The 13,264-nt window shown below is 41.6% G+C and overlaps 1 protein-coding gene across 2 annotated transcripts in view; it reads right to left on the bottom strand.

Moving 5' to 3' along the window:
• Positions 1-13,264, bottom strand: part of fam189a1 (family with sequence similarity 189 member A1) — a 153,893-nt gene that overhangs the window by 10,239 nt on the left and 130,390 nt on the right. For both annotated transcript variants that reach the window (XM_050065075.1, XM_050065164.1), the window contains exon 5: positions 2,607-2,714. In XM_050065075.1, coding sequence (XP_049921032.1) covers positions 2,607-2,714 — 108 coding nt within the window. The remainder of the gene's footprint in view (positions 1-2,606; positions 2,715-13,264) is intronic.

The raw sequence follows: 13,264 nt of genomic DNA, 5'->3' as shown, positions 1-13,264 counted from the left end.
AAGAAGTGTTCATAGTTATCACTGTTTCAACCTACACATAGGCAGTGGAAACAGGATGTAAGACTTATAATCACTTTGTAAACAGCTGCATATTTACACATCCTGCAGACATCGAGAAACATTATTATTCATTTGAAGTCGTGTTTCTGTCAGCCCAGTGAAAATAAGTCTGCAGACTGTTCTCATGCAGTGTTCAAATATACCTACGAAAAGTAATGCACCAGAATTTGAATGTAACCCACGTAATCAAGAAGGCTGCGCTAACATGACCAATGTACTGACAGGAGTACAGACGGAAATAGTATAAAGAGCGAAACTCTGCATCAAGAGGCAGGTAGGGGTGGTGGGAGGGTCAAACAACACAGGACTTTGCCTGAGGAGACCGGTGTTCATGTCTCGTGTGAAACCAAGTGGACTTTGAATTATTTTAAGGCACCCCATCACTATATTTTTTCCTGAACCTAACCTACATAACTTAACATTAACCCCATGAGACCCTGTGTGCTCATGTGAGGACAATACATTTTGGGTTTACTGGACCTTATACTTCATTCCACTTAGAAGAGGCCTCATTCGTGGACACTTTTTTGTGCCATCTAGTGGTAGTGAGATGACAATACACTAATCCATGTTAAAACAAGATGGCGACCATCTCTGCCAAGTCAGTCTGCAGTTGACCCCGATACAAACGTCTTTTAGCAGAGGAATTATTCTCTGTTTCCTGCCTAGGGACTACAAATGAAAATTAGCTTATAGATAACTCTGGTGCAGCTAAGTAGTTGTGCACTGTCCCTGTTAAATAAATAAAATAAATAAATAAAAGTGGACTAGATCAAAAACCTGATCAAATTTAATGGTTGAAACCTGTTTATTTATGATCAAGAACATTAGTAGTAGGATATGCCAAACAAATTTGACAAATTTTAGCAACGGTAACAAGCTAAGATGCTTTTTATTAGAAAGTACTCATGTGAAGACATTGGGACTTTATATCATGTCGTTTGAGGACATTGGGGCTTTATTATTGTCTTGTTTGAGGACATCGGGACTTAATTGTTGTCTCGTTTGAGGACACTGGGACTTTATTATTGTCTCATTTGAGGACACTGGGACTTTATCGTCAGCAGTGTTTGGTTTTTATACTTATCAGATCCTACTAATCCTACATAGCAAGGAGAAATTAAAAAATACATACCAAAAAAAAAAAGTTGGGGTCTCAGGAGGTAACGTGACAACGCCCAACCATGTTTCTTTTTACTAAACCCGACCCACTTAACTTTACTTACCTAAACCTAACATGAGCAACTTTGCATTATGCAACTTTACATTACCATAGCAACGCCATTCGTGGGGTGCTAATTTGTTAGATATCATACAAACCCTACATTCACTGTCTTTTTAGCTCTGTTTTGGTCTCCACCAACTCCTGAGGGGAAAGAGCTGACTCTTCAGCTGCTCAATGCTCCACTATGTTCATCAGCTACCCGCTAAATCTGTCTGTTGTTGGGTTCTGTGCAGCAGTTTTATCAGATATTTGTTGCTGACAACAGCTGCCTGCTGTGTCTGGGGAAAATCCTGATGACAGCTGTGAGAGTGAACCAAAATTGTGAGCTGGAAAACCAAACTGATGAACTTAAAAACGTAAAAAAAAACAAAAAACAGCTCCCTAGAGCTGAGAAGAACTGCAGTCGGGTAATTTCTCTCATTGCAGGTTCATAACCACAGGCAACTCTTTCACATAGTCATTAGTCATTTGACCCATTGTTCATATAAAAAATTATTAAAGCAGATCTGATTTACACATGGATCTTTGCTGATTTGTGACTCACATGGAGATGAAACTAATTTAATGCCTGCTCCTTGTACTCTGAGTTAAACCTCATTTATTTCACTAGCTACTATATAGCTGAGATTACTGCTGATTCCCAGCCACATCAACCTGTTATCAAACCAAGCTTCACATCCAGCCCAGAGCACCAGTTTTAATATCCAGACTCGTTACAGCACGCACAAAATTTACAGCATAGTTCATAAAATGTGTAAGAGGTTGAATCAAATATTACTGCAAAGCTATTTCATATGGCGACTTGGCAGCATTGCTCTACCTTTCCAGCTGCTGATGTGTTTAGAGGCATGAAATAACTATTGTTGGTGTGAAACACAAAGGGAGCTTGGCCATGCTAATTTCCCTCATGACTGAAAGCATTTAGCTGTTGGTAATAGTTTCATTGTTCCACATAAAATGACAAAAGAGGGTCACAATGAGGACGGTGTACCTTTGAGGAGAAAAATCCTGGGAGATGTTAAGCTGTTTTCTCTGAATCCAACACATTTTTGAGATGCAGGACGCTGCGAGAGGTCCTGTGGCAATTGACCTTCACTGTGTGTGTTTACATTCACTCGTATTTACCAGGCAGGATGATTCAACCAAACAGTCAAACATTACTCTCCACTATCTTAAAAATGGATAAAAGTTGGCACCATCATTCCTGAGCCACACGTGTTTATCTAACCGATAAAGCATGATAGTGATCTTCAGACCAAAAAAATGATTTTGAATTCAGCAGGTTGGCTATTGTTGTTGTCTGTGCTTCCTTTACACTCACCATCTGCAGCACATCAGTCGAGACCATCTGCATACAGCACATGGCGGTGGCTAGAGCACACACGATGGTGGAGATGACGTTAAGGGCACATACGCTGAACAGCAGCTCCTACAGGAGAAGGGGGGAGGAGAGGAGGAGACTGTTAGAGGAACAAGAAGAGAGGAGGAAGGGTGTGAAAAATAAGACACAAGGGTGCAGGAGAGAGGGTGAGGAGAGGAAGAGAATACAGTCAACATTATGAACGTTAAACGATGTGCAATATGAGAACAAGAAGAGGTGAATGTGGAACAACAGGAGAAGAAGATAGAACTGAAGGTGACACAAACAGCGTTGACGTCACCAGTAAGGTAACCAAGTTTAGAAAAGCACAGCGGGGTGGCACTGCGGTAAGAGCACACTTCCACAAACATCTGGTTTAGTGAGACAGCCACACAGTGTGAGGAAGAGTCTAATCTGCACTGGCAAAATGTAAAAGGTTAAAGGCGGATAAAAAGAATTATGATGTCTGTGCACATGGAGGCCTCACGAAACAAATTCAATAAACAACCTCATAAACATCCAAGGTTAAGCACCGGCATATACACATTCACACTGGCAACGCAGTGCACAGCGAGGGGACAAACTTGAATCTGTCAGCAGAAATAAATGTGCACGCTGGTGTAATACTAGCCCAGCATCCCTGAATCAGAGAAAAGACTCATGACTGCAGTCCCATTAAGCTGCCGTTTGTGCCGTTCTTCCAAAAGGTGGAAAATAATCATCTTTAAGTGGCTCCATTTTTAAACCATATCGAGTTTTGTACATCCTAACAAATGAACCAATAATAACTGTACTGTGTGAATTAATTTCCTGAAGTAGAGCGCAGGGGCAGCTATACCACCTGCATGGTAATTGGGAATAGCAACTGTTTAGCACACAGAGCAGTTGCATTCAACTTACGGCACACAGTCCACAATAGGGTGCCAGGTTGGCTGCCGACCATTTTCTAGTAGACAGTGAAAATAAACTGATTCACAATGGGATTTTTTTTTAATTTGAATGTAATAAATGCCGGAATGCACATAAAAACATCAGAATAAAGATTGTTTATTCTCATCCCTACTTGTCATATTCTGCCTGGGCAGAAGCCCCAGGCGTTTCTGAAATGAGATCAGGTGCAGCCTTTTGCTTTGTATCTTGATGTGTAAAGAGCCAGCAGTAAGAGGGGGTGAGCAGTTGGTCTTGGTTTTAGTGAGGAAAACATTGCAGATTAGGGCTGCCCTCTGATAGTCAACCAAACGTTGGTTGACCAGAAAGGTCATTAGTCGGCAAGATTTCATTGGTCACTTAGTCACACAAAAAAACGTGAAACTCTAAGAGGAGCTGTGCCTTGTCAAAATAAATCAAAACCTATATGACTGGACCATGTGGGAATTTAGTTTGAAAGGACAGACACAGGAAGTGGCCACACTCAGCAGTCAGACAGGAGTCACATTAATTTCCAGGGCTGGTACCTGAGGTTATTCCACAGGCTAGTTAATAACATGTCGGGCAGGAAATCCAAAGTGTGGGATCATTTTGAGAAGGTGAAGGACGAACCCAAGGTGATATGTAAACTCATCTTCATTGGTCGACTACAAACATGACGTATCATCTGAAACATGTCAGTAGCTACATGCCCATTAGCCACTTAGCACAATCATTACTGCTTTGCCGACAGCGTCATTAACAGGCGGCTCGCTCAGTGTGTGACGTGCACTTGTAGATAAAATATAGACCTATATTAATGAAGGTTCATTAGGACGGTTTTGTATTTCTCTGTAATGTAGCACAGTGTTAACAATGTTACTGATACTATTCTTTCTCACACCTTCAACTCAAACCATTGTGTTGCCCCGCCCAAAATATATAATTTAATAATCAAATTAATGTCATTAACATGCAGGGGACTAGTGACTAATGGCCCTAAATTACGACTATTGATCGACTAGGAAACTTCTTAGTCGTTGGCAGATGTTAGTAAAAAAACTCCCGGCTTTGAGTGAAACAACAACTGCAGCCAATGTTGTTGTTTGTTGGTCTTGAACACTAGACTCCTGGGTCAAAGTCTGGTGTTTGGACCCATACACCTCCAGTCCCGCCTATCTGAGAGGACTTTCATGGTCTTTAAATTATGTCCGTTATTCTGAGCATCAAATAATGAAGCTTATGGGTTTACGGAGAGCCCTGTGTGTCTCACACAGACACTAAATGGTGTCTGAAGCACCGCATTTCGACGCCCTGGGAGTGAGACCAGCCTGCAAAGGGGAGGATCCCCTGGACCCCCCAGCAGAGGTCTAGACTTGTTATTAATTATTAATGTTAATTTATCATCTGGCCCCTGGTCTCTTGCCATCTTCCAAAAGTGGCAGAGCGACTTAAGCATCCGTGACAGTGAACATGTTGAGAGGAAAGAGGATAACAGCAGCTTGTATGGCTGCTTCAAAATGAGAAAAACCTAAATATCATTTATATACATGAATAAAATAGGTCTAAATTATCTGCAGTTCTTTCAGATATTTGAATAGAGTCGCAAACTATATGCCTCTTTGTAAAGTTCACAGGGTTCATCTGTCACAATGAATTCACTTACAAAATCGCTATGGTAATAGTATTATTGGGATTATTGTTAGACTGTCAAAAGATGAGAGGGAGGAGGAGGAGAGAAGGCAGAAAAAGAGGTGAAACTGTGGCAGAGACTTTGGATGTTTCCATTTAAATATCTCAAAACTAGAGGAAGTGAATTTAATTCTCTGTCTCATATATCTGCAACCACAAACGTACTGTTCACTTAAACAGATGAAAAAAACCCCAGGATATCACAGAGCTGGCACACTTAACAGGTACATTCAATGACAAATAAAACAGCAGCTACCCCAAAACATTTATATATAGGCCATCTATATACACTCACCAGCCACTTTATAAGGTACATCTGTTCAACTGCTTGTTAATGCAAGTAGCTAATCAGCCAATCATGGGGCAGCAACTCAATGCATTTAGGCATGTAGACATGGTCAAGACGACCTGCTGAAGTTCAAACCGAGCATCAGAATGAGAAAGAAAGGTGATTTAAGTGACTTCAAACGTGGCATGGTTGTTGGTGCCAGACGGACTGGTCTGTCAGGAACTGCTGATCTACTGGGATTTTCATGCCCAACCATCTCTACAGTTTACCGAGCATGGTCTGAAAAAGAGAAAATATCCAGTGAGCAGCAGTTCATTGGGCGAAAATGCCTCGTTGATGCCAGAGGTCAGAGGAGAATGGCCAGACTGGTTCAAGATGATAGAAAGGAAACTGTAACTCACTCGTTACGACAAAGGTCTGCAGAAGACCATCTCTGAACCAACAACACGTCCAACCTTGAAGCAGATGGGCTACAGCAGCAGAAGACCACACCAGGTGCCACTCCGGTCAGCTAACAACAGGACATTGAGGCTACAAATCACATGGGCTCTTCAAAATTTAACAACAGAAGATTGGAAAAACATTGCCTGATCTGATGAGTCTGGATTTCTGCTGCAACATTCAGATGGTAGGGGCAGAATTTGGTGCAAACAACATGAAAGCATGGATCCATCCTGCCTTGTGTTAACACTTCAGGCTGGTGGTGGTGGTGGTGGTGGTGTAATGCCATGTCACAAAGCTCAAATCATCTCAAAGTGGTTTCTTGAACGTAAATAAGTTCACTGTACTCCAATGGCCTCCACAGTCACCAGATCTCAATCCAATAGAGCACCTTTGGGATGTGGTGGAACGGGAGATTCGCATCATGGATGTGCAGTCGACAAATCTGCAGCAACTGTGTGATGCTATCATGTCAATATGGACCAAAATCTCTGAGGAATGTTTCCAGCACCTTGTTGAATCTATGCCACAAAGAATCAAGGCAGTTCTGAAGGCAAAAAGGGGTCCAACCCGGTACTAGCAAGGTGTACCTAATAAAATGGCTGGTAAGGGTATATAAAGGTATCATTCCCGAAAGGTCCCATATTGTAAAATGTCAGATTTCCATGTCTTTTGCTTGCGTATTCAGAAACTTTTGTCTCCAAATGAGTGTCAGGACTTCTATGCTGCGTCACATTTATACTATATATAGGTAGAACATGCCACTACAGTGCAGAGATACCGAGAGCACAGATGTGGAAGACCCGGAAACACTGACTAATCAGAGCAGAATGGAGCGTTTCAGACAGAGGGTGAATACAGGTATATTCAGGCAGACAGTATAAGAAACAAAAGCGTTTTTTGACCATTAAAGCATGCTGACATATTCCAATAGAAACCCAAAATACAAGTATGAAGGTGAAAATAAGCATAAAATATAGGACCTTTAAAGACAAGAACAGGAGAGACTTTCAGCACTGGAATTAAAACCTAACTACAGCTTTTTTATTCTTTGTGGACACAGGCTCATGAATGAAGCTCCCAAGTCACCACACAAAGTGTTTTCCAGCCCGTCGCACAGATTATTCACCAGATTCAGGAGGCGCATAATTACCAGTGACATTACAAAACCCCCCACATGTATAAGGCTGCTGATAATCTGCGGAGAGGACAGCCGTCTCCCCCGCTGAGATCTACCAGGTTTGTTGTGTGGTTGCAGGTACCCTGACTTTTTAAAGGAGACGACTTTTCGCCAACCAGATCCTATTACTCACTTCCTCTCCCTTTGAAGTTTGTGATATAAAATGGATCAGCCGCCAGCCCTGCAACTGTTTTTCAAACATGTTTGATATCCAGTAACTAGTTGCCAAAGATCAAGTCTGTGTGAGCTGGATGTTAAAGCAGAGATGATGCCAGTTGGAACCAGCGGAGTTGATGTTGTGCGGTGCCAATTATGAAATGCAACTAATACGTGTTTGCCTTAACGCTTTTGGATTGATTTGATTTGACTTTATTATCAGAATACTTTATGAAATGTGTCTTGTGTCCAAACACGTACACTGTATCTCATAAATACTCAACACAACATTCAACAGAACGACAACAGGGGATGCAGTGCAAAGAATTTAATCGCTCCCTTTTACATGCAGTGTCTGACCCAGGTGCACTGAGACCTATTTAGAATCCAAACTCTAATTTGACTGTGAATCGTCTCGGTGATTGCAAAAGTTAATATTCTTCAGATATGTCGGAGAGAAGTCTGGAGAACTTGAGGCTGGAGCACAAGTCTGCCTGACATTTTAAACATGGAAAATTACAACCAGTCATTAGAGATTTTAACAGCTTTTAGTTTAGTGAGAATTACAGTAGTTGATGTTTGGCAGATTAAAGAGCAGAGCTAAGTGATGTAAAATTTCCAAGTGATGCAGCGTTAAAGGTTAATATCACTGTTTTTTGCATATTTTGCCCAATTACACCAAATTATATTCACTTTACATTACTGCTACCCTTTTCCCAAAGTATGTTGTGGTGTTTTGCAGCAGGGGTGTCAAACATAAGGCCTGCTGGCCAGAGCTGGCCCACCAAAGGGTTCAATCTGGCTAACTGGATGACTTCGCACACCTAATACTGATGCACTTCTTAAAGTTTAGAGTTGTGAGATTTTAGGAGCAAGTTAAACAGTAAGTAAATGCTGTTTCAGGGGCTTTTCCACCCTTACCACAGTACAGTATTGTGGCCATATTTATAGATATTGAACATTGTGCAAAATATCGTCTGCCAAAAATTGAGCAAGATGTCATGATGTCAAGCTCAGCTCACATCCCAGCTACATCAGCTGATCTCAAACAGCCAATCAACTCATGGAGCAGCTGACTGATGGAAGGGAGTCAGCTGATAGATCACATGATTCCTTTCTATGTAACCAATTGGCAAATCTCATTCAGGGTGCCATATTTAAACTGCTCTGGCCTGCCTACTGTTGCTGCTTCCTCTGCAAGCCACTTTGCAATTTGCCTCCACCCCAGCTCCTCCTTTTCATGCTGTGTCTGACTTATCAATGTCATTTCTGTTTGTCTTTGATGCTGCTCAGTTCTGTTCCTGGGGGGTCTTTGCTGCTGCTCTCCCTGTCTCAGGCTTTCCATGTAGGCGCATGGAAGGGCAGGGAGGTGTGCTCTCTCTGCCTTAAGGCTTTCCACATAGGTGCGTGGAGGAGGCTTTCTGCGTAGGCCCGAGGAAAGGCAGAGGGGCCCAGAACAGAGCCATGCCACCAAATATAATACTGCAAACATAACCAAAGTTTTCTGTCATGAACATGGTCCTGACTGAGCTTTTGATTTGTAACTGGTTTGTAAGGCAGGGGAAATCTTAACCTACTTTCTCAGTAGCTTTCACTTTAGTTTAGTGTGGTAACAGAAAAATGCATTTGTAATGACAGTGAGTAGAAGACTGACTGAATGTGGAAAAACTGAGACATATTGTTGAAATTGCACTCATTTTTCTTAAAACATCTCAGGTTGTCATTTGTTTTGTAACATTTCTAGAATGTACTTGTCGTCTTCACACCAAAAGAAAGGGGAAAATTTGGAGATACTGTTATCTATAGGTTATTATGCCATGGTTTAACTCGTCTGGCCCACTTGAGATTAAATTGGGCTGTATGCAGCCCATGTACTAAAATGAGTTTGTCCCCCATTTTAGAGTTTTGAATGTGTGTCATTAGGTGTGAAGACTGACATGAATGAAAGAGAAGACTCAACCTTTTTGTTTTTAATATTGTATTTCTTATTGTATTATTTAGTGCTAAAGGCAAAATATCTGAAAACATGTTCAAGAAAAGTAATGCCACTTCTTTAATTTTGTAGCTGTAGGCTTGAATTAATCTTGTTGCATTTTGAAAATTAACTTGTAGAAACTTAAAACCCACTAAAGAAAATAAAGCCATCGTAGACAGCCAAGACAAGACCAGACAATTATAACATGTCTTTGATTGCAATAAAAGAGCCATGATGTTCAATAAAAGCAGTTCACTGTAATGAAATATCCAAACAAGTCATAGGCCCCTCGAAGTTGATTTTTTTTTTTACCATAGTGAAGTGAATGGAAAACTTTCTGCCCCAAACTAAAACTCAATGTCGTGCTTTGAAAAAGTGCTCATGTGGTCATTGATCCCATAAGACCTGTATTCAAGACAACTATTACTGCCTCCACACATGAGTGGCACCTGGGAAGTGACACCTGCTGCCTCGTCTGACCACTATAGTGACAGATTGTATCGCACTCTGAGCCTTACAGGGGGCCTAATTGGGTTTTCACATCACTGATACTCAACTGTTGTCTCTTGAACCGTGAACGTCTTGACCAGACACAAACTACACACATGCCTCCACGAGCTGCTTCTTTCTAAAGTATGACAGGCTCACAGTAGCAAAGGGCAGCACCCTGCCTTTCTCCAGCCAACATGGAGTTTCTGCTGATAGTCTCCGCTGACCTCCGCTGTCTTTGGCATCCCCAAGCAGCTCTTTACAGCATCTGGCAGAAAACCCAGCACTTCCCTCAAGAAGCCCTGCAGCACTTTCAGGGAGGTCAGTCCAGACTGTTGGCAAAACCCTTCAGAGATTTTCTAACCTCCAATGACAGGAAGTAGCAGATGTTGTAGCTCTGTGATGCCACTTCTCATAAAGTACTAAATGCAGACTCTGCTGTAAAGGAAAAAGCTTTTCTAATACCTAGAGTCTTGACCTTCCATACAAGCTCATCTCAGAGGTATAGAGCTTGAATGGTCCAAACATAGAACATGCAAAAATGATCCTTTTTCTTTTCTCTTACAGCCTGGAGCTGGAGTGGATCGCACCCCGTCTATCCTCCTACATAAACAGGAGGAAAACAGCTCATCCTAATCAAAAGAAATCCCAATTTATCCTCTGGATTTCTGCCTGAAAGTTGTTATTGAAGGCTAATACTCCATCAAAAGCTGATATCCATCCCTTTTGACAAAGGTACACAGCTTAATCAGTCCTACAGGGCTCTGACACACCATCCGGCCTCACAACTAGTGCCAACAAAGACAGCTTGATGATCCTCACATCACCTAAAGTCTTATGTTAAGAGCTTTGAATACACTGCAAAGACTAACAGCTGATCACCAGCTGGCTGCTGACTTGAGAGAAAATACAGGAACTGACTCTAACCATAATACAACAAACAAACATGGAAATTATGTCGGGATTTCATCCTGCTGTCACACAGAATGTGTGATGTGCTGCTCTGTAAAACTAGAGATCATCATGCAATGGGATCACTCCAGCCACGATCAACGACCCGCACCTAAAGCGGAATTTATACTTGTGTGGTAGTGTGTCTGTGTCACTCTGCAGTTACACCTCTAAAACACTAGTCTGCAGCAGGGTTTCTGTGAAGTGCTGCAAAGTTTAGTTGATTCAAAACACACATTAAACACACATTAAATATGGCTTAATAGCAACAATTTCAAACACAAGTACACAAATTAGCTTCATTATGATTAGCAGGATTCACAGACAAAGCACTTGTCTTTTCTTGACACACTTTCCCCACAAATACAACATGCTAACATTATTAGCACAAGCCTATGGCATTTTACATTGTATTAATTAGCCTCGCAGCTAGGGGACATTTCCTTTACTCATATGAAGCATGGGACAACAGCAACATTTAACAAAGGTAACGTTAGAAAATTCAGCTCCATCTCAACTCACAAGGTTCACCGACAAAACAACTGTCCTTTACTACACGTTTTCCAAACAAATACAACATGCTAACATTATTAGCACAAGCCTAAGGCATTTTACATTGTATAAATTAGCCTAGTGACGAGCTGAGATTTCCCCTGCTCGTATGAAGCCAGGATAACTCACACACAAGACTTAAAATGTTATTTTTTAGAGGCTTTATTGTCTTCACAATTTATTGTTTCTTATCTGTAAAATAAAAGTTAAAAAAGCTTAGTTTCCACTGAGGAAAATGGTTTCATCTTACAAAAATAGACAGGAGGTCTGCATTGCTGCAATGTGTAGTTACATTTCTGGTGAGGTGTGCGTCAGGTTACGGGGTTGATTCAACGCAGAAGTATATATCCTGCATTAAAATGAATGTGAACCTGGGGTGTAAAGTGGGGGGCAATGGCCCCTTCCCTACTTCCTACGTCCTTGCTTGGACCACACCCATTTTTGAACTTGGCCTTCACTGTGATCTTAACTACACACATTTTTATAAGCCAGGGGTGTAAAGTAAGGGGGCCAATGACCAGTGCACGGTTTGTTTAACCTAATGTCTAATGATTCAATGATTCAGTGCCATATAAAGATTCTGTATCCTAAGTTTGAGTGGGTATGTTTGCTTGAAAGCTGCTCTGTGCTTTGTCTCGTAGTGGTGCTTCACATTGCCACTTCTAATAATCACCACAGTCTCAGTACATATAATGAGACACACTGGTTTCGAAAAAATAAACACGTAAGAGTTTGTCCATTCTTGATTAAAAGATCTGTTTTTGCCATCTGCTTTTCTCTCTCTAGAACACACCATGTTAAATTACTTTTTTTACTCTCTTATTTCTCAGACTGTTGCCTCTCGTCGATCTCCTATGTGTGTATCTCACCCACTTGAGTTGCAATGCACAGATTTAATTGGCTGAGTAACATCACGTGAGATGATGGAACACATGCAGCCGGTCTGCTAAACCAGTGCTACAATGCTGCGCTGGTAAAATAGAAACATTCTGTCAAAATCTTATGCTTCTCAATAATTTATAGATAGGTCTGAGTCCAGACAGGACAACATATGAGTCCAGACCTGGGAGATGGAGATGGAGGGTCTCCCCCCTCGTCCAGCCTCAAATTGCCTACTGCCAACGGCTCCTTCCCGACTTCCTACTCTACTACTTTCAGCCCCCTTGCTCACACCACATACATCTCCGAACTCAGCCTTCATTTTCATTTCAACCGCACACCTGTAAAGTTTCATGACTGCCTCTGGCACAGTTGTGACGTTAATTGCAGTGACAAAATCTGTCACAAACATATAAACACCTGGCAGAGTACTGAAAACCAAACATGGCTTTGCAGTGCTGTGGATGGATGTTGTCAGTATGTGGTCTCACAACTTGAAGACGACGAGGCAGAGGAGAAAAATAAGCAGAAAATGCGATGAATGTGGGAAATAACTGATCTTCGAGGGTAAATTACCAGTAGGATAGTTTTCTCTCGCAGATTCAACAAAATCAATCGCTGATTTGGGACAAGTATAGAGCAGACAGTGCCACACACATCACAAAAACTACAGGCAACAGGCGACTAATAGCGAGGCACTCGGGAAGAGGTTTGTACAATGTGTATCCCTGCAGAGAGGGAGTGATGGTTTATTACCGTAAACGTAGCTTTCCCAAGTCGACCTGCACACATTAAGTAAGACAAGAAATATTCATGACAGCTTCATCTGGGCTACTTTTTGTTATGATAATGCATCTGCTGTGCAGATGTGAGACGGTGCATTTCTGTGATTTCCCTTGTGACCACAATGTACATAATGACATAATAAATTCTGCCAGGCAAAGAAACGTAATAACACCTCTAAAAGAAGGTGTTTAACACGCCTGCTCACCAGATATTTAACCTCTGGAAGATACCTTGCCTTGAGCCAAACAGGTTAGTGAGGTACATGGCAAGGTTACACATCCGCCCCCTCACAGGAAATCACAAATTATCTCAATACTCCCACT

The sequence above is a fragment of the Epinephelus moara genome, chromosome 1 (assembly GCF_006386435.1).
Source record: "Epinephelus moara isolate mb chromosome 1, YSFRI_EMoa_1.0, whole genome shotgun sequence".
Lineage (NCBI taxonomy): Eukaryota > Metazoa > Chordata > Actinopteri > Perciformes > Serranidae > Epinephelus > Epinephelus moara.
Note: the sequence above shows the minus strand (reverse complement) of the source record. Positions and strands in the feature narration are given on the sequence as shown.